The following is a 27,530-nucleotide window of genomic DNA, read 5'->3' on the forward strand; positions in this document are numbered from 1 at the left end:
CTGTATCCTAACCTGGTAAAAGCAGCCCCCGGCCTCTCCTCACAGGGCACTAACCCATCTGCCAGGGCCCCACCACATGACCCAATTATGTCCCAAATGCCATGGCACTGGGGATTAGGGTTTCAACACAATGAATTCGTTGGGGCGGGGGGACTAACTTTCAGTCCTCTGTAGGTAGGAAGTTCGCATGAGGGTGGGCTAAACTCCAAACTCGGATTTCCCAGCAACACCAGGTACTCTGCCAATCTGCATATTCATTCAGGTTTGCTGATAACTCAGTGACTTGGTAATTAGCATACTGCATGTCCCAAATGCACTCCCATCAACACAATGTCATTTGAGACATGAGGACAGGCTGAGATATATGAACAGTCGTCCCCACCTTGGGTGACTGGGGAGAGGATTCTGTGTCCTCTGTCCTCAGGGATGGAGCTGGGGCTCATCCACGAATGGTCCTAGTTTGGAAGATCCACGTGCCTGATTCTGACAGAGGCCCACGGAGCCCTAACATGTGGCATTACTAGTTCTCTCTTGAGTCAACCCTTCCTGTGAGTTGTGCTGGGACACCTGAAAGGTGAGGCACTGTTGACTGGCCCCTTGCTCTCCACAGCACCTGACAGCCGAGTTGCTGGGGGGCAGCCCCCGCCACCTGCCACTCCTAGTAGCTGCCCAGACAACACACCTGCACGTGACCCACAGATGGCCGCTGGTTAGCAACAGCCATCATTCTCCGTCGTCTAGTGATAGGGACTTGAGTCTCTGGAACACACGATCCTGCAGCCGCGCACACAGGGCATTCTGCTGACTCCCGCCGAGTGCACTCTGGAATCCACTGATCCACGGGAGGAAGATCTCTAGGCTCAGAGATCTGACCGTGAGGTGAGGTGGCCAGTGGGACCAGTGAGTTGCTCATCCTCAAACCCACCAGAAGGGCCACTTAGGAGGACAATCAATGACAAATCTCTCTGAGCCACAGTCGAAAGCGGAGGCGATTTGTTGTTGGAAACCAGACTTTGAGCCCCAGGCAGCATCAGAGCACGCGAGCTACTGTGAGGCTGAGCCGCTGTCTGGTGGGCCACCTGCCGGGCTCCCCCCAAAGTCGACATTTCCAACCACCAGTAGTGACACGAGGGGTTGAGGAGGTGACGAAAGTGTTCTGAACCTGACAGTAAACAGGTGGCTGTGGTAGTACACCATAGTGTCTCAAGACATCGCCATCGGGGAGAGCAAGGTCAAGGGCGCGTGGAATCTCTGTACTGATCCTTACAACCGAGTATGAATCTACAATTAGCTCAAAATACAAAGTTTAGTCCGAAAAATCACTTTAAACCAAAACGCTCTATATCCCCCAAGAAATACCAAAAACCTGGGCAGGGTGGGGGAAATGTGGGGAGGGGCGGGAAGAGCAGGCCCCCGTCAGCCTTCTGACTAGATGAACAGGGCCGCCTTCATCTTTGCCTTTTGTCTTGGGATGGTTTGTCTTATGAGACTTCTGGACCTTGCAGCATGATTCGGTGCCTCCCTGAGAACAAGCAGCTCCAGGATCAGACGCTGCAGTCAGCAGAAAAGCCTCAGGCAAAACCCCATTTCCATGCCAAGTTTCAGTTTCCATCCTTGGTGACCAATATCCCAACCTTGACGAGATCCGGGCTCCACCCCTGGGCTCCGAAATGCCTTCACCCAAGGGGGCTTGAGAACACTTGGCTTCAAACGGATTTTCTCCATGCACATCAGAAGATCAGGCTCAGGGAAAACACGTGGGCGTGCTGATTCTGTTTCCGATTTCTCACCATGAAACCGTGGCCTGGTGCAGATCTTGGAAAAAATAAACTAACCCAGAAAACGAATAGATGGACAACAGAAAAGTAATTACTGAGCAGTCTCAGTTTCTGGGGGTGTACAGTGTGGGCCCAAAGGAAGCGCCCAGGGACTGGGAATTGAGAAACTGCCAACCAGCTTTGTGACCTGGAACGGGGTGGGCCAACCAAAACCCGGTGTTAATCAAGCTTGATTGAAACACTTTCACGTACAGATTCCTTCTAGTAGCAGTTGCCACAGAGACTCGTGGCCCACAGAGCCTGACATATTTACTATCTCTATGAAAGGAGTCTGTTGACCCCTGATGTAGAGCGACACTCATTATAAAAATACTACTATGTCACTGTTCACTAAGCACCAGGCACCGGGCCAAGAGCCTCACACGCCTTAGCTCATCCAATCTGCACAATTAGTCTGCAAAGCTGGGATTGCCTCCATCCCGTTAACCAGGAAACTGAGGCTCAAGGAGGTTCAAACCCGCCAAGTTCACACCCTCGGTAAATAGAGCACCCGGCTCCCTCCACCCCATGGTCTCATCTCCTGAGCAAGGCTTGCTTGGCTCACAATGGCACCCTCACCCAGGGATGTCAGGATGAGAAAGGACGCTTCAACATCTCTCCTGTTATTTTGAATAACAACTCTTTTTCAATCAGATATTTAGGCACAAGGCATGAATGTTTTCTTTAAAAGTATTTTATAACTCAAATAGTTCCAAAAAGGTTTAAAATCAGAGTAAAAGGTCAAAGGTTAAGTAACAGTTTGGAGAAGTAATGGTGGAGTAGGAATAAATAATTATATATTTTTAAAAACTTCAAAGAAAGTCCAGCATTGAACACCTTTAAGCTTCCTGGCAGCCAAAGCAATAGAGGAAATGATATGAACAATGAGAATCTTGCTACCTAATAAGAAGCATCGTGTCTTCCTGCCTGCTGTTTTGCCTTGGAACTCCAGTGTTCCTGACTCTGCCTTTGCCATTAGTGAGGTTTTATGCCAGGAATACACACTAGTCCTCTGGTACCTTTGGCTCCGAAAAGTTCAGCACATATAAAATATATCAAGAATGCATCGCACTGATTTTTCCTTTAACACGTCAGCTAAAGGTCATCAGTAACTCCTCAGGAAAAAGAAACAGGAGGCTGATATCAGAACCCACTGAAAAGCCTGTTTTTACTTTTCTTTAGTAGAACAGAGGGCCACTTGTAAAGCACTCTCATTTTCATGACACTTTTTTAGGAGGTTAAATATAATATCACATCCTACTGCATAAGCGAGCCATGCTAGAAATGAGGTACAAAGGAGTGATTCTGGGATCCACTCCCAGGATCTAGCGATCCACTCTGGCCCATATCTCAGAGGCGCTGATCCTACAACACACAGACTCTTCCAGGGAAGGGAGGCCACGCCCCACCCAAACACACACACCGCAGCCTGGGTCCACACTCAGGATCACGGTGGGTCTGGGGGATGGCCTGAGCATCAGCATGTTCAGAAGCTCCCCAGGTGACCCCAAGGAGCAGCCAACGTTGCAAACCGCAACCCAGGTTCAAAATGCCCACGATCGTAGCTGTCCTGACCCCCCTCCCCGTCCCCTAGGGAAACTGCAGGGCAAGCAGCCATTCCCCTAACACAATCACAGCCCAGCAACGGCCTCCTCATCTGTCTACGTTACTCCTGTGACCTCGGAGTTCACCCGTGTGCTGTCTGGGAGACACCCTCCCCCCGACCTCCATCACCCTCCCCCAAGGCTCCCAGGGGCTTGTGCTCATCACACAGACCTCTGCAGCCTGAGGTGTGTGTTCCCCGCAACCATCCGGGGAGGTAGGGAAGACCGTTCCCGGTTCACAGGTGGAAACCCCGAGGCTCCAGGAACAATCCCGGGTCTCAGACCCTCCTATTCCCACACTACTGCCCAGTGCCATGTCAGCAGGACGGCCCAAGCTCAGCCTGGAAGCAGAGGCTTCGATTTCTTAACAGAAAAAGGAAGTCTCCCCATGGGCTCGCTGTGTCCCAGTCACATGGACCGCCTCGCTGCTTCCAGAACAGAGATGCACATGCCTCCTCGGGGCCTGCGCACTTCCTGTTCCCTGGGTCAGAAACAGGAAGTGCAAAGTCCCTGTGGTCTGCTTTCTCCTCCAGATAGCTTCACATCCACATCCTGGTCATTAACTCCTTACCCCAAGATATCATCCCTCACAGTGTTTATCACCTGATGACGTGGTTACATATTTACATGTTTATTTTCTTTTCTATTCTCCACTAAAACACCAACTCTCAAGGGAAGGGATGTTTAGTCCACTGCTGCCTAGAATAATGCCCAGCCTAGCAGGGGTGCTCCATAAGTAGCCCCCTCCCACGACACCAGCCCTAAGAGAACCACTTTAGGACAGTCACCATCCCCGCCACGGGGAAACTGAGGCACGGGAAAGTTTATACCTAACTCACCCAAGGTCACTGCCAGGAAGTGGCAGGGCTGAAGCTCAGCCTCAGGCCGTGCACCCCCCACCCCACCATCCCACCCACCCCCGTGGTCTCTCCTCACTGCACTGTGGAATGAATGACTGGCGACAGGTTGGTGCTACTGAGTGACGGAAGGTAAGGCCCGGGCCAGCCCTGGCCCTGAGTTTTGCTCCTGGCTGAGGGCACCTCTGACCCAGTGTCCCATCTGTCCCTCAGACAGGCCTGTCACACCATTACCTTCCAACGATTCACACAGCAGCAGAACTTCAGGAGGCTTCAAGGCATGGGAAGAACCCACGTCCACCCTGCACCTGGCCTGCCTCCCCAGACAAGCACACGGCCATCTTTTCCAACAGGCAGTGCTGGGACACTTGACCATGACTCAGTCCTATGGAGATGGACAGGGAATTTCTGATAAGTCTGCAAATGACTCCTTCTGCCAACTTCTCCTGAAAAGGAATCTCAGGGTGCTACCGCTTGACAACAGCGTGTGTCCGGAAGGCCAGCCTTAAGATGAGACTGCAGACGGGGCGAGGGGAAGGTGAACAGACGGCAGTAACCAGCCCTCTCTGGCAAACAGTGAGGCGCGGAGGCCACCGTGTCCTTTCAAGGGTTGCGGCTGCCGATCACTGCTACACTGACGTCATCTAACATGAAAACAGGGAAGAAGACCGGAAACTGGAGTTTCAAGGCAGGTGAACTGGGCAGCCGACGGTGGTAACAGCTCCACAGGGCAGAGGATCAATCCTGACACTTCCAGGGCTCAGAAGTCAGAGAGCCACTCCCAGGCAGGCCCACCCTTCATTTTACACCCAGTTCAGTGGATGCTTGTGAGAAGCCGAGCACGCCTGATAATAAAGAGGGGGACGCCACCCGGCTCTGCACTCTGCATACTGAGGACCGTCCATCCAAATTATTTTTGCAGTGCTGGGGATGGAACTCAGGATCTCATGCACGCCAGGCAAGTGCCCTACCACTGAGCTGCAGCCCTGGCCAAAAAGCCACCGAAAGTCTTTGAAAGGGGAATATGGCCAAGAATCAAACCATTACCTTTGCCATGGTTTACTCTTTCAATTTGGTACTGCAAATCTCAGCGCAGTCAACCACTCAGGGACATCTTTGCAAGTTTGCTCAAAGCATGTCCGCCACGCTCTCCAAGTGGAAAGAGCAGCGGGGTTAGTCTACCACCCCATGACACTGTGGCTGCATGTACCCAACCAAAGGGGGATTTACAGGTCCCCTGGCTCTGCTGTTTGGCTGGGGACTGGCTCCTAGGTTTGAAAGGAAACGTGGGCTCTGTTGCCCCGGGTTCACCAGCTCTGCTCCTGCAAACAGCCCAGATTCTCCTGGTGCATACCGTGCCCGGTCCCGAGCACTGCCTGACGGATGTGGCACAGCGCCATCGGGACTGCGGAGGTGGCTGCTTTATGGCCAGTGGTTTCCTTGAAGAAGACCTCAGGATCATACACTGCAGGACAGCGAGGACCGAGTCGGAAGACTTAATTTGGAGTAAAAACAGACTTTTGGCTTGGTTTCCAATGCCCATCCTCTGCTTTAAAAATAATAATTTAAATGTCACTTCTCTGCACTATTACACATCAGACTAAAGTGAGATCAGGCCATTGAGACCACCAGACAGGGCTGGCAGACCACTAAACAGTGGCTCCCAAGGTCACACACACCAAGGAAGGTCCCTGCTACAAGGGAGAGGCGCCGATCACAGGCCAGGGCCTGGTGGCTGGGTGTGCAAGGCAGGGGCACCTCTCCATCTCGAAGTGACAAGGAGAAGCAACAGCAATCATCCTGGATGAGAAATAGTCATACTGGGGTGTGCCTGGTGTCCCCTCCCTGCCATCAAAAACTCATCCTCAGAATGAGACTGGCTCCTGCAACCCTGAGTCAGTTCTGCACGCTGCGGCAGGGCAGGCCTGATGTTTGGCACTCGATGGATCCTGTCACCTATAGCATGTCGGTGCTTCCATGAGCAGACCTGCCTCCTGGCTGGGTTCACCCTGTGTGGGCAGGACCTTCCCCAGCCTCCCTAGTAGAGGTGGACGAATGGACACTTGCCTCTAGGGGGTGGACCTACAGGAGCCAGAGGCCAAGGTCACTGCTCACAGGCCGTACCCTTGCTCCATCCTAAGCCAATCTCACCTGAGTCCTGGCGGGCCCCCACCACCAGGAGCTCTAGCACAGGTGGCTGATATGGGTGAGGGTGACTCCGGGCTGCAGTGTGTGGAGTCCTGGGACTCAAGACCCCCGAGTTCTTGGCCTGGCCCTGTACTGCCACCCGAAGTGAATCCAGCAAGTCTACCTGGCATCTCTCCACCCTGACTGCCCGCTAAGCTCATCTGGGAGGTTGAAAAATAATACCTCTCCCCAGGTCCCAAACTTAGGGAGCCTGATCTGACGGGTTCAGGGTGGCACCTGGGCACTGCCATTTTTGTGGAGTTCCCTGGGTGATTCCAATGCCCAGCCAGGGCTGAGGACCCCGGTGTTCTTCTCTGGACTGTGACCTGGAGGGCTGGCGTCGTGGTTGGAGAGTTTGATATTTTTCCACTCACTCAACTCCCTCGTCCCCCAAAATGCAGCGAATACTAAGTTTACAAAAGCCAACAGCTCAGACAGACAATAGCAGCAGGATTCACAAGTCGAAAAGTGGAAACCCCCAAGGTCCGTCAAAGGATGGACAAGCAGAATGTGGTCTCTACATACAATGGGATGCCGTCAGCCCTAAAAACAAAGGCGACTCTGACGCATGATGGGCTTTGGGGACATCATGCCAAGTGTAGCAGTCAGTCACAAAAGAACAAACATCGTGTGGTTCCACGTTTAGGAGGGGCCTGGGGTAGTCAAGTTCACAGAGACGAACAGTAGAAGGGCGGTTTCCAGGGGTGAGGGAGTGGGTGCTGAAAGGGTGCAGAGTTCCGTTTGGGAAGATGAAAGCGTTCTAGGGTGGGTGGCGATGATAGTACTTAATGCCACCAAACTGACACCTAAAAATGGTTAAGAAGGCAAATTTTATATTACATATGTGTTTTAGTCAGCTTTTTCATTGCTGTGACCAAAGGCCTGCCAAGAACAATTACAGGAGGAAAAGTTGATTTGGCTCAGGGTTTCAGAGGTCTCAGTCCACAGGTGGCAGAACATCATGGCAGAAGGGTGTGGATGAGGAAATCAGCTCAGGATACAGCAATCGGGAAGCAGAGAGAGGGCTCTGCTCACCAGGGACAAGAAACGTACCCCAAGCCAGGTGCCTGTCCTCCCAGTGCTCAGGAGGATTGTGAGTTCAAAGCCAGCCTCAGCAACTTAGTGTGGCCCTAAGCAACTCAGTGAGACCCTGTCTCTACTAAAATATAAAAAAGGGCTGGGGATGTGGCTCAGTGGTTAAGTGCCCCTGGGTTCAATCCCCAGTACAAAAAAAAAATACATACCCCCAAAACACACCCCCTAGGACCTGCCTCCTGTCACACAGTACCTGCCTACAGGTATCACCCACTTAAACCACATCAGTAGATTAAGACATTGATTAGCTTATGTCTCTAACCTGATCATTTTACTTCTGAACATCTTAGCATTGTCTCACATGTGAGTTTTTGGGGCACACCTCATGTTCAAATCATAACAATAAGCCACTATGATTTTAAAAATGACTTCTAAAGTTGAAAGCTTTCTTAACAGCAGAATCTCTCGGAACCTGGAATTCATCATTGTGATCCAACCTGCCTCCAAGAGAGGCCAAGTTCAGCTGCTTTGAGCAGGGGATGGGGAGGAGGGGAAGACCACCTTGTGGAGAAGCACCCCTTGCAGATGCTCCAGGGCTGGGTCCAAGCTCTCTAAGTTCTCTACCACTGACATGGGTCCAACGCTAGGCAGCCAGCAGGCAGGGTCTCATGTCATTCTGCCAGGGCCCCCACCGTTATGTCCTGTGATCCTGTTTTACTGCAGAGAAACTGAGTCTGTAGAGGTCAAGGAACTTGCCCAAGGCCACACAGCTCACTGGTTGAGCTGGGACCCAAACCCAGGTCACAATTCAAAGTGCGGTTTCCCGACAGGCAATGCTGTCAGCACCTGGGAGCTTGTTAGAAGCACCGACCCTCAGGCCCTGATCTAGACCCACTGCGTCTGCATTCTAACAGGGGCCTGGCTGAGGGTGCGACACTGGCGATGGAGAAGCCGTGCTCAGAGCTGCAGCGTGCGCTGCCTTCCTCTAACAGATCGCAGGTCCCTTCTGACTGGCTCACGGAGACGGTTAAGTGTTCCCAGCGAGCTCAGGGCTGCAGAAGCAGCAGCGCTCTCCGTGGGTGTGTGTGGTCTGCCAATTAGGTACCATTGCCCCCACCTTTCCCCTCCTCCTCCTAATGCATATGGGTCACCCAAAGCCCGCAAGTCATTTAGCAAGGCGCGTCACAGTGCGCCGTATTGGGATTTTTGCCAGCTAAGGAAAACACAAGCAAGGTTCAAATGATCAAAGGGATTTCAAAGCAATTCTTTCAAGGACTGGCCCCCTCAGAGACCCACAGAAGTATTACCCAGAAATTAAAGAATGAAAAGATGCACAGACACAGCGAGTCAGTTCCACAGCCGGCACCACATCCCCCTCTAATAAGCCCCCTGGTGCGCTGCTCGTCTAATTGAAACGTCCTAGGTGATGGGATTTCCCTGCAGCTTCCTGGGGAGCCACTGAGAAGGCAAGGTTTCATTTCAGAGTCACTTAGCAGAGGAGAGCTCGATTCTGCTCCTCCCTGCGCGGCCAGGTGCAGCCCCCCGAGCCAAGGGAGGCCTCCAGACAAGTGCAGCGCCCCTTCCTGCAGCCCTCCTTCGCCGAGGCCCAGCTAATAAGCAGAGCTGCTTGGCTTCTCTAATCTTGCTTATAAATTATTCTATCTACTCCATGAATCGCCTTTATCAATGCTCCTGCAGGCTTCTGGGGGCTTCTAGCCGTCTCTGGAAACGGGTATCTCCAGGCTGAAGCCCTTTCAGCACGGTGACCCCCATTTTGGGCTCTCATCTGAGTCTTGTGAACTGGGGCGTCCCGTGTTCCCAGAGCTCCCATCTAGCACGTTGCTCAAGCCCCTGTGGCTCCCTGGGCTCAGCACCTTGGTAGGGAGCTTGTTCAGCAGTAAGAAGGCATTCCAGCCGCTCATCAGGGGGTCTCCACCCAGTGCTCATCTCCAGCTGGGGAGACAGACAAAGGCCAACCACCCTACCCGGACCCCTTTCAGGAGGGGTGCTCGGCTGCCCCCCTTGCAGATTTGAGTGGGGGAGAGACAGAAAAGGACACCAGGATGAGCCTCAGAGTGTGGTGTCCCCACTTGTCTGTGTTCTAGATAATGCTCGGTTTCATAAGCTTTTCCCTATTATTTTGTTTAAATGCCTCCAACGTTGCTTATAGCAGATGCCTCTGTGCAATCCTACGGGGATAAGCCATGCTGGTTAAAAAAGAAAAAAAAGTGTAATAAACGGCTCCTGCAAATGGATGAAAGGTGGTGCCCAGCCCCACCCCCACTGCACTTCTGCAGGGTGAGAACCACACCTCCGCCATCCCTGCCTCTCCCACCCTGCCTGCCGGGTGCCCCGGGTACCTCTTTCCTACTCCTGGAACCTCATGTGAGCCAGACAGGAAACAGTGCACAGGGAACTTACATGATCTGCCTCAAAAGCCACCAGGACCTGAGCCCAGGACCAACTGGAAACACCTCTCTCACCACTGATGTAGCAGATTCTCTCTCCCCATCCCATCTCTGCGGTCACTGTACCAGGTCGTCCCGCCCTCCCCCATCTGTCCATCAAATACTCACTTATAGCAAAGCACACTTCAGGTGCTGCACACTCTGTGAAGCCTTCCAGCCGTGCCACTACAGGTGACCATTACAAGCCTATGTGGTCCTTCCAACCTGCAGGCTCACTGGGGACAGGGATCTCTCTAGCATCCCCCTAGTGTCCCAGCCATGGAGGCTGAAGAGTGTCTGTCAGATGCACACTTGAGAAGGTGGGATGCAGGATAAAACTCAGCCACCACGCACAGGAAAAGGGTCCCTTGGACAAGGGTCCACATAGAGCGGAAGAAAGGAAGGCACACTTTCCATGCTCCATCATGGAAAATGGCAGGGCCACAGACCTTGGATGTCACCTGTGATCAGAGCGGACAACTCCTACCTCCTACCTCGCATGCCCACAAGATTGGGCCCATCTGTTCACTCCCTGACACACTGCAGGAGACCATCCCCTCTGCCTAACTCTCTCTGTGGTAGCTACTAATTGTTCTTTCTTCACTTTCTTTGGCCCTGAAATGCTTATTAAGCACGATGCTAAGAACACGCACAGATCCTGATTTGAGCCATCCCACACTGCCCACCAGCAGGGCTGTCTTCCTAAAACACACAACTGCTCAGAAATCACCATCAGTCCCCACTGCCTACAAGGCAGAGCGTGAATCCTCTGAGTGTTCAAGGCTCTTGTTGTCTGCTTACATTATAGGTGACTCACCAGCCAAACCCACCTAGACGCCCTATGTCCCAAGATCACCCAGCACTTTTGCTCCCTCAGCCAGAGGACCCTTCGCCTTCCTCCTCCAAAGAGCAGACTCTAAAGCCAGGCTGCCCAAGTGCAACCCCTGCTCAGCCAACTCTGAGCTAGGAGACCTTGGACAAGATTTTGGTTTGTTTTTGTTTTTCATTATTTATAAAATAATAAAATAATTCTGTAATCAAACCCACATGGATAGGACCTTACAGATATAATACAGTGTGTTATCCCTGTATAAATGGAAAAAATTTAACTTTTACCTTTCTAGACCAATATGGCTATTCCAGTAGACAAGTTATTTAACCCCCTCCATACCTTCCTGGTAGCTTTTGTAAAAGGAGATGGTGACACCCCCCCGACCCCAAAGTACTGTTAAAAGGATCAGCCAGGCAATATGTGCAGAGTCCTTAGAACAGAACCACTTAAGTGTCTACTCCATCATCCTTCAAAAGCATCTTTAATGCTACCTTTGATGTGATGCCCTCTATGACCTTGACATCAAGGACTTTAATTCCCTCCTCTACAATGAACACTAGCATTGTAGCACTTCCACTCCCCTTGTAACGCAGGATGGCTTTGTAGATTCCTGTCCTCTCAACTAGAACAGGGGCTCCCTGTTGGGCTGGCAGGGTGCACAGCTAGGTCAATTTTAATTTCCCCAAGGGCCCAGCAACAGGGGCACTCAACCAATATGCACCCAGCGGTCACCTAGTAAACCCAGGGATGGCTTCCTACCAGGGGACCTCCTTAGCAGGGTCATTTTTTGCGTATGTGGCTCTTTTAATAAAAACACATATTTTAGTGCAGAGCCAGCCAGCCAGCATGGGATCTGCCCAGCGCTCACTGAACTTGGCATGTATAATGAAATCAAAAGTCTGACATTTGTAGCATGAAGTGAGATTAACCAACGGTGGGGTCATGAGAACGAGCGTGTGCAAAGATGTCTGAACACCCTTCTTCCTTCTGTTCCAGCCAGACATCCCAGCACTGAGATCTTTGCCTTCCAAGAGTCAAGCACAATGCTCCCGCCAAATCTTACTCAGAAAAAGACCAAATCTAAAAAGCTGCCAAATAACTGATTTTCTTTATAACACAAAGAAGGCTTGTTTTTTGGAGTTGAAGCATCTGGCCCACGGTGCAAATGTCGTCACCACCCACACAGCACGTGGCATTGAGTCCTTCAAAGCCCATAGGCTGATGCCCGTTCCACAGCCAGCAAACCAAGGCTCAGTCAGTCAGTGACTTGCACAAAACCACACAGGTTGTCAGGGCATCAACCCTGGCCTCTCTATTCCAGACCTCCTTCCCCAGGTCTCAGATGGCCAGTGGAAAGCACCAGATTTAGTACAAACACACGCCGGATCCTGCATCTGCGTGGCCTGGTCAGACACAGAGTCAACAGCTCTGGTCCTCAATGAACAATAATATGCACATGCAAGCTCCAGGTAAGAAGAGCCCTGGGAGGAAGGTACTGTATAACCGTCAGGAGCTCACACGCACCAGGTATGGTTCCAGAGCTCAGGATCCATCAGTGAATAAAACAAACTTGCCCCTTCCCTCAGGTTAGAAAGTAAATGAGTTCAAGGCTACAGAACTAGTAAAGGCAGGATCACCCCCTGCCCTCAAGAATCTCACAGGGAAGGGGAAAGTCCAGCACATGTGCCCGTTGTTACGGCTGCCACCTGCCACGGGCTCTCACTGAACCAAGCACACCTGCAATCCGAGGCATCCGCCCTAACCGTGGCTTAGCACAGCCACCAAGAACCATTTCCCAAATTCATCCTGGGCAGGTGGCAGATACCCACACTTCCCAACCACCAGCCCCCCACCCTTGCACTTAAAAAAAAATTAAAATCAAAGTAATCTGATTCCATTGTAGCCCGAGCTGAGCACCGACTCCCTGATAAATCCCCAAAGCCTCATTACTTACTACTGTGCAGTTCTCTTAGCTGGTGTTTGTTTTCTCTTTTCCCTTGGACAACCAATGAGCAGGACGCAGCGGTTGCTAGTAAGCACTCCTCCAGGTAACAGAGATGATGCTCCGATTTCTCAGGAAGCACTTTTCAAAGCACAGTACTATCTGCTTAGATGTCCCTCCGTGGCCAGCAACTGCCCTCTAAGGCCAGGCTCAGAGGTCCTCACTCTGGCCCTGAGCCATCTCCCTCCTCCCCAACACCCTCCTTGGGGGACCCTGCTCCATGGTATTTGCCACAGGCAGCTTTGTCTTTGAGCTCAGGTCTGTCTCCCCGCCCCCCACATCCCTATTCCATTTCTTGTCCCCTGACAGTAGGGACTGGGTCCCTTTCAGCTCAGAGCCTAGTACACCACAGGGCATGTGCACATTCAAGAAATGCATGCTGCATTTAATTTCTTGGGCAATTACCATGAGAAGCGGGGAGCTGTAGGACCAGAAGCCAGCTGGCCATGGGTCCCCTCTGCAAGGGGTAGATCCCCCAGCAGAGTGTGCCTTCCCCTCTCAGACACACTGTGACCTTCTGTGCCTTTCCCAAGGGGGACATCCACTACTTTCTTGGGGAAAACAGTAGAGTATTCCAGCACAGTGACATGCCATGCTCTGATGGCCCCTTGGGTAACGGACAACATTGGATCCAAACATCCCTTGTCAAGCATCCGACTCTTCCCTTCCACCCAAGGCAGCACATGGCAATGCTTAATGAGTTCCATTTTTAACTTGGGGAGGAATGTTCCTCAGAGTTCAAGAGGAAGCCGAGTGGGCGCGCTCTGGATTGCGGGAGGCCGGCGTGTCGTCAAGAGCGGAGAATCTGCAAGTCAGGGGGTAGCAGATGGCCCAGCAAGGAGGAGAGATGCTAGCAGATGGCCACAATAGTTTGGATAAGAGGGGGGGGGGACTTTTGATTGCAAACAAACTGATATGAGAAACAGACCGAGAAGCAGCCACACCAATGTCGGCTGGGCCACGAGCAGGCATTTCCCATTCCTCAGGGGGGACACCCGTGACATGCCAGAACTCACCACAGAAGTTCTCATCTCTAAATCATCTTTTTTCTACCTCCTTAGTTAATAATGATGGATCATGATATACACTCACGATTCGGAATACCCAAATTTTTCAAGCCTGGCTGGCCTGAAATTGAGTTTCTGGTTGGTGAAATTATTGTGTATGATACAGTAATGATGGATAGAAGTCTATCAAAACCACAGGACCTACCATAGGGAGAGTGAACTGTGGATTTTACTTAATAACAGTGTATTGATTTTAGCCCACCCATTCAAACAAATGTACCACCCTAAGGCAAGATGTTAATAATAGGGGAACTGATAGAAGGGGCAGAATAGAGGGGTTTAATATTAGTTAAACCCACACACACTTACTTGGTTCTTAGTGTTGGCTGGGTGACCTTGGACTAGTTACTTAACCTCTCTTGGTCTCCTTTTCCTTATCTGCAGAATGAGGACCATAATAGCACCCACCTAAAGGGTTGTTATGAGAAATAAGCAAACAGATGGAAACACTTAGAACAGTGCCCAGCACATGAAGCCCTGGTTCGGCCACGGCAATGACACTCACAGCAATTACCTCTTGCTCTCGGCTCGGTTTAGGTACTTCCATACATCATGTTGGTTAGGGCTTGGAGCAGCGAGGGAGACAGGGAGGGAGGGCTGCTATCCTCACTTTGCAGAAGAGAAAACCTGAAGCTCAGTCAGATTATGTAACTTCTTCAAGGTCACGCAGCCGGTGAGGGTTGAGCTGAGTCTCCAACCCACATGTCTGCCTTTACCACATCCGACCACCAGCTCTAGGACAGACGGACAAAAGCCTTCTCTGGACACTGATAATCTCTGTATGTGCCAGGTCAACCTCATTTTGTTAAGAGAGAGAGGGGAAGAGAGGGAAGGAGAAAGCCCCAAATGCCCACAGGTGGGATCTCGGCACAGGGGAGACTGGAACCCACACCTTCCACTCCCCAAGCCACAAGATCACGTGACGCTGCTCCACCCCCCCCAAACAGAAAAGCGTGGGCACATTGATGACAGGCTGCTGTCTTCCTCAGCCTCCGTTTGTGATCAGATTGGTGGCTCTGCTAGGCCACTGGTAGGTGGCTGGTAACACTCCGTCCGAGGAGCCACGGGCTCTCGGGAGGCTGCGCCCTGTGCAGTCAAGCCGCTTCCCAGCCTGGAAGTCCGGCCTCTGCTTTCGGGGAACTGCGCGCTCCTGTCTCCAGCGTTAAGCTCAATTCTTGCCTTTCCAACTCAAGATGTAACAACCCGAGAACCCGAGATGTGGGACTTGTCTCTCAAGCGGCTGCAGCAGTGTTCCAGCAGACACCGTCTTGCCACCGCACCGTGCACTCCCCGCCCACTTGCCCCGATGCACTTTGTGCGGTTCTGGGTCCTCCTCCTCCTGCTCCTGATTTCTCCTGCTTTTTGTACCTCCGCTTCCCATACAGGGCGTCTATGGAGACCCCTGTCCGATGGCCTCCTCTCCTTCCGGCCAGCCTCAGTGCCATCGGCACCGCGGGTCCCATCCCCTCTGACTCTGCCAGCCTCTCTCTTCCTCAGTGGCCTTTACAGAAGAAAAAGCCGGGGTGGACCAGAACCAAGAGGCTACGGAAGATCCTCCATCCAGTGCCTGAGTCAGTCCCCTGTGCTCCCCTGAAACCCCCCTCCATTCTCAGCCTCTCCCAAGAAAAGCCTTAAAGAGGACTTGAACCCCCTGCAACTATGGGAGGGAACCAAGCTCCTCCGACATCTTTCTCTTCAACGTGGTGCACAGGATGGACTCAGCGGAGGAGGAATCACTCTCAAATGGGGGGAGCAGCATAAGAACAGAGGAGACCATGCTAACCCCAATTAAAAAGCCCAAAGTGGGCCAGAAGCGGTGGTGCATGCCTGCAACTGAGAGGCTGAGGCAGGAGGATCATGAGTTCAGAGCCAGCCTCAGCAATTTAGCAAGGCCCTAAGCAACTCGGTGAGACCCTGACTCTAAGTAACATATTAAAAAGGGCTGGGAATGGGGCTCAGTGGGTTAAGTGCCCCCTGGGTTCAGTCCCTACCACCACCAAAACAAAAGCCCAGATTAACACCTGTCAAGAGGTAAGAATGGGTCTTCTATGCAGAAACAGGCTTTATCAGCGTGGCATCCTCCAGCACCCCAAATTCTCCAAAGATTAAAAAACATCAAGCCAAGAGATGTTTGTTTCCAGAAGAGGAAAGAAAAAATGTCTGATGAGATGTTTACTTGTTCACTTGTCCTCCAGATTCAGTTGACAAATAGTTCTTTGGCACCTATTATCCACTGGCTTTGATCAGCGCAGGGATAAACAGATGAGAAGATCATGAGAACAGAAGCTGAGCTCGGAGCATGCGCCGTGTGCCAAAAGCCGTCTTAATCCATGTGATTCTGACAACCTGAGGAGGCAGATGAGCCATCAGCCCTGTGTCCCATTTTACAGGTGGAAAAACTGAAGCGTACACCATGGTTTTAAAAAGCAAGCGAGGCGTTCGCCCGCCACATTCTAGCTGGGAGAGGCAGATGATCCAGCGATGCACTGAACTGGGGCTTGCAGGGAGCTGAGCGAGACGGCTCGACCGCCAGCGACGGCGAAGGCAACGTGGGATGCGGTGACCAAGGAAAGCCTTTAGGATGTAGAGAGACCAGCAAGAACCTGCCATGGACGATCCAGATGGAAAGGGCATGACTTCCAGAAGCTTCCACCGCAGCCCTTGGAATGCATCTGTGGCTGCTTCTGATTTCAGGGTTGGGGCAGGGCCAAGGCGTCTGCATTTGTCAGAGCCCCCTGGTGTCACCTGCCACGCGGGCCCGCGGTTGAGACATACCAAGTTCCAACCTCGGCTGTCTTCGGACACTCCAGTGGCCCTCCCCTCCCAGTCTGCCCACTGTGGACATATGCCACCAGGGTCTGTGTGTCTTGGTGACCGCCACAGCACAGAAACTCACTGGTTCTTTCTGTGGATCAAATGTTTGCGTTCCCCCAAATTTTAGGCAACCCCTAACCCCCAATGTGATAGTATTGGGGGGTGAGTAGAGCTATATGAGATCATGAGGGTGGAGGCCCCAGGGTGGGATTAATGCCCTTATAAGAAGAGAGACCAGAGAGCTTGTGCTGTCTCTCCACCGCATGGGCACACAGCAAGAAGGCGGCCAACTAACTGCAGGCCAGGAAAAGAGTCCTCACCAGACGCCAGGTCCATTAACACCTTGATCTTGACTTTCCAGTCTCCAGAACTATGAGACATAAGTATTGTTCAAGCCACCCAGGCTGTGGCATTTTGTTATAGCAGCCCAAGCTCAGATGGTTCCCAAGGGACTTAAAGTCACTGCCACTTATTTCTATCTCATGCTCTATGCACACAGGACTCACTTGGTCTCAATAGACCATGAAAACCAACATCTAAGGCCTCGAGGCCTGGGTCGTGCCTTCAGATCTCTGGAAAAGAGTTATTTATAAATTTTCCAAAGACATCATGGTCAAAAACGAAGCCAATTGCTTTAGCTGCCCTATATCCTCTCCCCACCCCAAAAGAAAGAAAGAAACTAGTTTTCAGGAAACTTGCTGTTAGACATAGTCTTAACTCTCACTCAAAATTCAGATATTTATTGCATGTCTACCAAGCAGCCAGCAGCGTGCTGACCAGTTCCTCTTGGCCTTTGGTGAATCACATGGGGACCTTGTCAGAATGTGGATTTGAATCTGCAGGGGGAGGTCGGAGACTCTACATTCCTAGCAAGCTCCCAGGTGATGCCCCCACACTGAGCAGCAGCAGAGCTCAGACCAGGTGAGCATCACCTGTCTTCCAGTTGGAAGACTCCCCTAGGCAGTTATATATATATATATTGTGGATGGACACTACACCTTTATTTTATTTATTAATTTTTATGTGGTTGCCGAGGACCAAACCCAGCGCCTCACATGTGCTAGGCATGTGCTCTTCCACTGAGCCACTGCTCCAGCCCTTTAGGGAGTCCTTTAAAAGTACAGATTCCTGGGCCTACACCAAACCAATTAGGTCAGACACTCTAGGGGTGGGGCCCAGGCATTTCAAATATTTCTACAAAGCCCTGGGGGTGAACTGCACATGTGGCCAGGACTGAGAACCACTCTCCAGGCACAGAGCAGGTAGCCCTCAAGGCTGGCAGATAACAAAGTTATTTTAGAAGATAACACAAGGCATGGGTGATGGGAGAGTGTCTGGGGCACCTGAGCCGAAACACAACTGACAAGATCGAGACTTCCCACAGAGGTGACAGAAGTACAAGCCAGGAAAAGAGCACCTAACCCCATGGAGTCTTTTGGGATGACCAGAGCAGCTCCTTGATATGATTTTAAGTGAAAGTTACTCCTCTCAGAGAGCAAGGGGAGCCTCCAGGCGGCCCGGGGAAGGAGGCTGATCCCTGCCCAGAGGCCCTGACAAAGATGGGCTCCAGCGTTTGCTGGACACCACCTGCAGGTGGGGGTTTGGACAGTCGGACACTCTGAAATCCCCTCCTCTCCTCTTCCCTAAAGAAACTCTCTGGGAGAGGAGCAATAGGAGCACCAGACGCCCTCGGGTGGGTGGAGACGGGTGCAAGGCAGAAGCCTCCAGAGGACACAGGAGCTCGTGATGCCCTGGGGGAAACCTCTCAGCTGTGCAGAAGGGAGGCAGCCAGCAAGCCACCCTCCACCACAGCCTGAGACTCAGCCCGAGCCCTGGTACCTTCTTCACAGAAGCAGCCCCAGGATGGGTGCCTCTGATATACAGTAATAAAGACTCAGCTGGGGGAGGGGGCTATGCTCTCTTCTCCAGAGGCACAGCCTGGGACCCAGGTCTAAGGCAGTCCCCGAGCCCAAGCAATTAGGGTGGCCACACATCCAAGCCAAGTCAACTGCAAGCCCTGGCTCAGGGCTCCTGCCAAGGCAGCCCAGCCTCAGGTGTACTTTCCCTGCATTTTAGAGTCTGAGAGGGTGTAAAGTTGGACCTCTGCTCACCACCTCCCCACACGGGAACAACCGAGTTCAGAGAGAGAGAGAAACTGGGTCATGGACACCTCTTAACCCTCGATCTCACACTTCCAGTTACTAAGTAATAATTTCCTTTGGGGGGGCTAAACCCAGTTTGGGGAAGTTCCTGTGGTTGCAATGGAGGCCAGCCTCGACTGTACCCATGACAGCACAGAACCCCATCAGGACTGCTCCTCCTCTGAGCACCCAAAGTGCCACCCAGACTGCTGATTAGAGACCTCTGCGGTCCTTGGTCATCGCCCATGTTCTCCATGGGAGATCTTGTCGGCTCTACTTGGTCATAAGCCACTCCCTGGCAGGGGCTGCACCATGTTTTGGCTTATATTCCCCAGCCCAGGCCACATGTGGGCCAGACACACCTCAAAGGTGGCGTTTGCTACAGATGTGAAATGGAAAGGGGCAGAGCTGCTCACGTGCAGGGGATGGGGAAGCTGGGAGGAGCCCGGGTGCTGGTGCAATGGAGTGGGCAGGGCGTGGCTTCTGGAGCCAGATAACCCAGGGATGCTCCTGCTGATGGAGAGATCTTGGGAAGAGACTGAGCTTCTGAGCTTTGTGCTTCTGTCTTTGCAAAAACATGGTAAGGACTGAAGTACATAATACGTGGAAACGTACTTCATTCCATCATTCCACCAACGTTTACCGAGTCCCTTCTACGTCTCAGCCTCTATTCTGGAAGCAGTCAACGTGAAACATAGTACAGATGTTAATCATTGCTAATGATATTGCCCATCTCTCCCTCCGCAGGAGGGACAAGGCCAGGCCTTCCTGTAGAACAGGACAGACTGCTTTATAAGTCTGGGGAATACTTGCTGATTTAACAGCAGGCTGAAGACCTCAGGGCCACACTGGGGCATAGGAGAACTCCAGCCTTAGAAATAGGGTCCAGTCTAAGCCAACATGCTCGTATGGTACGCATGTGACAAAAGTTACTGGGCAAGGGCACAGCTGGCCCAAAATGAGGGTGCCAGTGAACTAGAACCCAGGCAAAACTTCCAGACATCTGCTGCCCTGACTTGTGTCAAGGGGCGTTCACTTGTAAGGGTGAACAGGTATAAGGGGAGGGACAGCCAATGTTGGGGCCCATCCCGTCACTTCAAGGACCTGGATTGCTAGGATTGGCATCAATCACAGGGGGAACATGTTAGGACTCTGGAGAAAAAATGAGGCTAGGGAAGTTTTGACTGGGTTCTAGTTCACTAGCACCCTGGAGTCTTCAGAAGATGTGCTGGGCGAGGTTAGGCACCAGGATGCACGGGACTGCTGGGGGGAAGTCCCAGCACTGCCCTGCAAGCGCTCATCTCCCCTCCACGCCCCAGATCCTCCGCAGAGGACCCTGAGGGAAGTTAATGGTGTAGAAAATAGCATGGTGTCTTGGAGGGAAGGCTCAGCCTTCACAGATCTGTGGGGCCAATGAAACATCTCTGTCACACAGGCCTGGGTTCCAAAGCCACTAGCACCACTTAGGAGATTTGTGGCTTGTAGCCACTGGGTCTCCTCCCTAGACCTTTTGTAACCTGTAAAATGGGGAGATGGCCTCACTGAGGGGGACCATAAGACACATGAAGACTGACATCCAAACCTTCTTCTTTGCCTGGCCATCTGTCTCCTTTTAATCCATGCAGAGACTTACCAGATGCTTCCAACAACCCCAGAGCAGGCAAATGTTCTGCCCATTCCACAGGTGAGAAAATAGACAGCCAAGGAGATTATGTTTTGCCTGACAACTTGGTCAAAGAGCCACCGAGGATAAAATCCCGCAGTTCCCTCGGGGTTTTCAAACACATCACCCCACTCGATCCTCCTCACAAAGACCCCAAGAGTTGGCACCAGAGCTAATGCCTGGAACTGCCCCATGGGAGACCAGGGCAGCTTCCAGGTGCCTGGCTGCCTGCTCTTTTCTCCTCCTGAGAATCTTCTTCACTCCCATAAGTGAAGCCTGCCTGTGGCAGGAGCACAGACATGTCATCATTGGGTCCCTACCTCCGCTGACTCACTAGAGAATTCTGAGGAGAAACATCAAAACCACTTCAAGGGAAAGCAGAGTCTATCTCTTGGAGAGGAATGGTACCCTAGGGACATCCATCTCAGAAAAAGGGCCCCATGCCCCAAGCACCCTTCCTCCCCTGTGCCTTCCCCGGTGCTCTCTGACCCCAGTGGGCCATCCCTAAGCATCATCCACCAGAGTACCTAGATCTGCTGGCCCTAGACCTCCATCAAGCACATGCAGTGGCCATAGGGGAAGAAAACAGACACCCAGACAACCAAGGGGACCCAGGGGATAAGGATACTTAGCCTTTAGGAACACTGTGAGAACAACAAACAAACAAACAAGCAAAACTCTGGAATGCGACCTTCTGAGTTGTTGGATAAAGAAACCACTTGCGTTGCTTAGCAGTGTGACAGATGGCTGTCTGCAGGTTATCTTCCAACACGGTGCAGGTACCCTTTCTTACTAGGGTTCATAAAACCAACTTTCCCAGCTCTGGCTGGAGCTGTCCACACAGGCACCACCATCCCCAGCAGGGCCAGAAGCCTGTGGGGCACGGGGGAGGACCTGGGGGGCAGCAAGGAGAATCTACATCTTACCCGGCTCTGTGCAGTTCTTCAACAACTGAGTCCCATTCACGGGAGCCATCAGCTTTCTGTTCCGCCACGCGTCTGGTAGAGCACGTTTGCTAGCAGAAGCTGTTTTGTGCCCTGGATTGGAAAACAAGTCAGAGATAACATTAGGTCAATGTGATACCTGCATTCTCAAAATGACCTTACAGGTACATACCTAGCCATGTCAGCAACAGACCTGTTTGGCTATTTAGAGACACTGTGGAGAATGAGCTCATGGTTGGAGATACATCACCTGCTTACCCACAGTACTCTGCTTCCTGGGTCTAATTCATTGTTTCTAGTCCCAGATAGACCAGCAAGTAATTTGACCTTGGACAAGACTGAGCTGATCTCAGCCCCTCACTGGTGCAACAAAGGGTTTAGTTAGGTGACCATTGACTTCTCTTTCAGTAAACAGAGTCAGGAACTCTGTAAATTAGCAAGCCAGACAGTTGGTGGGGAATGGCCTAGGGATTCTCACACAAATCACCTGGGGGTCTTGTTGAAATGCAGATTCTGATCCAGAGTGGGGTGGAACTTGGGATTCTACACTAACAGGCTCCCAAGTGATGCTAATGGTCCAAAGGCACACTAAGCCCATGGGAGAAGGCAAGGACGCCGGGGACCAAAGGCCGTTAAACTACTGACCTAGCAAATAAAATGGTTCTCATTTTAAGACCTTTAAAGTATTCATTTACCTCTCCTGAGGTGCACTGTTTCAGCTGGGTAATAATACCTCTTCTAGAATGCTGACAGCTAAGAGCATCTGGGCATTTTTAAAATTATTATTTCTGGTATGTAATTAACGGGGGGAAACCCCCACTTGCCCAATTTGCAAAGTACCGCATTAAAACATTCAAAACAAACTCTCTGGGTTTCTTTTGAAAGAGTCACTTTTTAATACTCTATCCCAAATCACAAATTTTGGGTTTTGTATGCCAGTGGTTTTTAAAAAAGAAGAAAAAAAAAAAAACTTTGATCAAGTTTCACTTGATTTTAACATGCTGCTATAAACCTCTCTAAATGAATGGTCTTTAGACAAACGGTCTAACTTCTCAAGAAAGTACCATCCACTGGGGAGGTGGTGCAGGCCAGCAATCCCAGCAGCTCAGGAGGCTGAGGCAGGAAGATCACAAGTTCAAAGCCAGCCTCAGCAACTTGTCGAGGTCCTAAGCAACTTAGTGAGTCCTCATCTCAAAATTAAAAAATAAAAAGGGCTTGGGATGTGGCTTAATGGTTAAGTTCCCCTGGGCTCAACACCTGGTACAAAAACAAACAAACAAACAAACAAAAAACTGCTGTACCTCCATGTCTCAGTTGCAAAATCACCTACATTTCTATTTTTCTTTTACATTAAGAAACATTTAAAGGTTCACAGTATCCAACTTGCAACCAGAGCATCAGGACAACGAATGTGCTCTGAGGGTTCCACATGGACTCAAACCCCAAGGCATACGTTTTACCAAGTTTCTTCTTTCCCGGTTCCATCTGAAATTAGCAATAACATAAGTGACTCCCAATTCCCTGACTTCTTGGAGAATCACGGCCCCACCTACCAGCCCTCTCCTTCCGAGGGGACTGAGAGGAGTTAAGGGAAGCGATGCTGAAATGCGGCAGCAATCTCCCTCCGGGACAGACTGTCCCAATCCTTTTAGTGTTTGGGGAAGACGCATCAGGAAAACCAGGGAACCGCTTTGGACTAAGGCGAGGGCCGTTCTGAGGCTGGGTTTTCAAGGGACGTGGAGAACAACCCTCGTCGCTCTGCAGAATAGCAAAGCGGACCGTCCGTTCAGTTTCACCCAACCCAGAGCCGGAGACTTCATCCCTGGGCGCTGCCGCTGCGCTGCGCTGCCCATTCTCCCTGCGCTCCAGGGGCAGAGGCGGCACAGGATTCAATCTTAGTAACACACACCCACAGCCGCGTCCTGAGCCCCCGGGGGCCGCGCGCCGCTCGGCGGAACGAGCTCCACAGTTCAGAGCGTCCTCCTGGGTGCGCACTACTTGCCCCGCAGGGAGGGGGCTGGACAAACCCTTGGGACCAGCCGAAAGAAGAAGGAGCGGGAGCTGTCTCGAGGCTTCCCAGCTCAAGTCCCCCCGACTCCCCCGCCCGAGGGAGCCGGTACCCGCACCTACCCAAGCTGCCGAAGAGGCCAGACGCACAGCACACCAGGGCCAGCACCGCGCACACGAAACCAACTTGCTGCGGCAGCATCTCTCGCCTCCTGCGAACTTTGCGCGCCCGGAGGGTCCCGCGGAGCGCCATCTCCGAGCGCCTGGGCGCTGTAGCTGGGAGAGGATGGGGAGCTTCAGGGGTCAGAGTGCTCTCTGTGGCCGAACAGCGCCGGGGCTGGAGAGGGCGATGCGCAGCTCAGAGGCGAGCGACTCTGGGCCAGAGCTTCATGGCCCGTGAGCGTAGCTGGCCCAGAGCGAGGGTCTCCAGAAGGAAGAGGAGAGGTGGGGGCGCACGGCACGGTCGGAGCTCAGAGTCCCGCGCGTGGCTTGCACTCTCCGCACACCATTGCTCCGTGGCGAAAAGGCGACGCCGGCACGGTGGCGCTGGCGGCCTTAGCTTGTAGGCTTGGCGCAGTCCGGGAGCTGGAGCCGCTACCTGCCCGCTCAGCTTCAGCGTGCTCTCCGGGCTGAGCCCGCCGGGAGCACTCAGTGCGCCCACGCCGCCGCGCCCACTGGCAGCATCCTCCTCCTCCAAGTTTAGCCGCTGCCGCCCCGACTGCCCGCCCGCGATGCTCCCCTACTTCTCGGCGAGCCGAGCCCCTGGGCGGCCAAGTGTGCGCAGCTGGTAGGCAGGCTGGACGCGCAGGACCTGCGACCCTCTCGGCGAGAAGCCTCTGATCGGCCCTCCCGGGGGCGAGCTCTCCCCGGGAACTTTCTCTGGGGTTCCTCAGCTGCCGGTGCTTGCGTCTGCGAGGCAGTGGCGCCTCCCGCTAGCTGCTTTCGCCTCCCTACTCCTCCCCTCCCGCCCGCCTCTCGCCCTCCCTCCCCAGCACGTGTACTCCTCCCCTAGGGCGCACTCGCCTGTGCGCTCCTCCCCCCCCCCGCCCCCCCCCCCCCCGCGAGGCCCTACTACTGACCAAAGTAATCCCTTTCATTGTCCCTTGTTCTCTCCTTCCTTCTCTATGGAACCTAAATTAGTCCTTTATTTATCTTCTGAAGCTGCTGCAGAGAGAAACAGGTTATGGCACCGTCAGGGAATCTCGGAACAAGCGTGTCTGCGGAGGGTTTGCTCTCATTCAGGCTCCCAAGACCCTCCGGAAACCCTAGGCCAGTACCCGGAGCGGGGGATGCATCAGAAGATTAATTGCTCTTGCGGAGCTAACAAGCCGGCTGCACCAAGCCTACGGGCGCCACACCCGCAGGGACCAGCTCCTGCAGGGCTTTCGCTGCTAGCTGGGCCCTGGGTGAGGAGGCGCCCCACCAACCAGCAAAACGCTGGAGAGCAGGCAGACAGAGAACCTGAGAACCCAGAGAGTCCTGCAGCTCAGCCATCCGGAGTTGAGCTTTTGATGTTCCAGAGCCCGATGGCTTCGCAAGACTTTCTGGTTTTGTTTTTCCTCCTCCTCTCAGGTCAATCCTCTACTGTAAACAGCTTTAAAAATGGGTTAGGAGGGACATTTTCAGAAAAGCAGGGAGGTGTATAGTCCAGGTGCAGGACTGGGAAAGGGACCTCTAGTTCTGACTTCTTCCTTGGCAGATTTATCATGTGCAAATTTAGGGCCTGCCAGGAGTTAAGTCCACTTAAAATCCTTTTGGGAACAAGACCAACTCTGTTTAATTAAATAAATACATACCCATTGTGTGTGGGCCCTGTGCCAAGTGCCGGCCAGGGAACAAAACAAGAAAAGGTATAAGAAAGTCCAGTCTCTGCTTTCCAGGAACCAAAGGGAGCCAGACCCCTAGATAAAACCCCCAGAAGTTGGGAATCTAAAAGTCACCCTTCTGTGGATGTGCAGTATGGCCCAGGCTGGATACTTGTGAGACAGGAGGACTCAGTAGATCTACCCCCGACCTACTCAGTCAGAATGTGCATTTTAAAGAAGATCCCTGGAGATTTGTGTGCACAATCAAGTGTGAGATGAGTTCCTTCTTTGAACCTGTCCCAATGCCAGGGATGGGCCACCACCTGCCAGGTTCCCTTTGAACTGAGTAAGCAAGGTTGTTCTATGCATGGTTAGCCTGGCACAGGGCTGCAGGCCAGAGGTGCCCTGCAGGAGAGGAAGGGAAAAGTTACACTAATTATTTTGAGCAGCTTCATCTCAATATCAACAAAGATACTGAAGGTCTGAACACAAAACTAATTGCAATGGAAACCCTGAGGACATGGAAAAGGCCAGAGTTGGCCTTGGGTGGAATGGCCCAGGGTTCTCTTCTTGTCTGTAGAAATGCCTCCACAATGAGGCCCACCCTCCAGTGTGGTGACTCTACCTGAAGGGGCATCTTTTCATACCTCTGCAGAATTTTCTTTTCACTGACCAGAACTTCCAAGTATGCATTCATCAATAACAAATAGAAGACCAGAAAGCATGTTATTTGGAAAGCTACTTGATAAGGGCCCTTGGCGTCAAATTTAAACTAAAGGAAAAAGTTTGAGAACACACTATCATCCTATTTGTAAGACAGAATTTTGGTCACATTGGTCAAAGCAATGCCAGTGAGGAAAATGGAAAGTTGTTTCCAGGATTTCATATTTTCATAAAACTTGTGTCCATGGAGCTTACCTAAGACTGGTGAAAATAGAAAGGTTTGAATCCGCAATGGGTCACAGGAGTCACTAGGTGAAAACACTTAGCCAACTCTTTAACAGAACGTTTCTTCTCTTTGACATTTTTCACCGGCTCTCAGTTAAGAGTTAGAACCCTTGGAGTAATTTCACATGCACAAATGGATTCCTTTTACTTGACAGTTTAAAAAGCAATTTTTTTGAAATTGTACTTTTTGCCTCATTTAAATAGTGCCCATTACCAAAGAGCCTCAGCTACAGCACTAATGACTCACTCTATGGATGAGAGAATTGGGTTTTATGTATTTTTGAGATTCAAAGAATTCAGGAGGCATTTTCTAAAACGGCAAAGTCATGGGCACAGATGGAAAGTGCATTCCTCAGTTCCTCTTGGGCCCTGACTTCAAAGCTGTTGGATGCAAAGTGTCTCTTTCTGCAACAGAGTGTTTTCTTCTGAGTTGACACTGTAAGAAAGAGCCAGTTTTAGCCATTTTGATAGGATGGTTCAATCCGTGGGGGACGGGTATGATGATTTTTTTTTCCCTTGAAAATCCTTTCCTATGACATGATGAGCCTCGCTAATTAGTATCTTACTCAGATTTTTAATGTTTGCTAGAATGACCTTCTCCATAACTTGTCATTCCTCCCACTCTTAAGATGACTGTATCAATCCGTATTGACTAGGCGGCACTTCTCAGCTGAATGTGTCTCTGAATCCCCTAGAATTTTTGTTAAAACTCACACTGCTGAGCTCCACCCTAGAGTTTCTGCTTCAGTGAACTCAAGGTAGTACCTGAGAATTTGCATTTCTAGCACATTCCCAAGTGAAGCTGGTCCAGGGACCACACTCTGAGAACCACTGGGCTAGGTTATGCTATGGTGACTGAAACAAAATAAAACAACAAACATTTGTTTCTGGCTGGTGTTTCTGGTCTGTCAAAAGGAAGTATGTCTTAAGAAGGGTCACTCGGGTCCCTGGGGGCGGCCACAGTCTCAAACATTGTTGCCTGCCGCGCCAGAAGGCAGAGAGACCTCTGCCATCTCTGGTGCTGGCCATCGAATGCTCTGGTCTGCAGGCGGCACGCTCACCACTCCTGGGCCATGGCTAGTCACGTGGCCTGAGCAGGTCCCAGAGTGTCATCCTTCCCCTGCAGCTGAGACCTGAACTCTGCAAGGGGCAGCCCCAGTGATCCCGCGTCCAGACAGACCGACCTTGCCTCCCTTCCTGGCTTTCTCAGACCTTCCCTGCGGGCCCTGTGCTTCTCCCTAGCGTTGGTCCTGCTGTGTCCCAGACCTGCTGGTGCGTGTCTCCATCACAGCATTTCTATCGTGTGATTTTGTGACATGAGTGAGAGTATCTGTCTCCTTCTTGGGATTAAGGGCCTTAA

General features: G+C 51.9%; 1 protein-coding gene across 1 annotated transcript in view; it reads right to left on the bottom strand.

Moving 5' to 3' along the window:
• Slc24a4 (solute carrier family 24 member 4) overlaps positions 1 to 23,670 on the bottom strand; it is a 131,750-nt gene extending 108,080 nt beyond the window's left edge. The window contains exons 1-2 of the mRNA XM_071607590.1: positions 23,541 to 23,670; positions 21,393 to 21,503 (exon numbers count right to left, since the gene is read on the bottom strand). Of these exons, the coding sequence (XP_071463691.1) occupies positions 21,393 to 21,503; positions 23,541 to 23,670 (241 nt within the window). The remainder of the gene's footprint in view (positions 1 to 21,392; positions 21,504 to 23,540) is intronic.
• Between the last annotated feature and the right edge of the window lie 3,860 nt (positions 23,671 to 27,530).

The sequence above is a fragment of the Marmota flaviventris genome, chromosome 2 (assembly GCF_047511675.1).
Source record: "Marmota flaviventris isolate mMarFla1 chromosome 2, mMarFla1.hap1, whole genome shotgun sequence".
NCBI classification, from domain to species: Eukaryota; Metazoa; Chordata; class Mammalia; order Rodentia; family Sciuridae; genus Marmota; species Marmota flaviventris.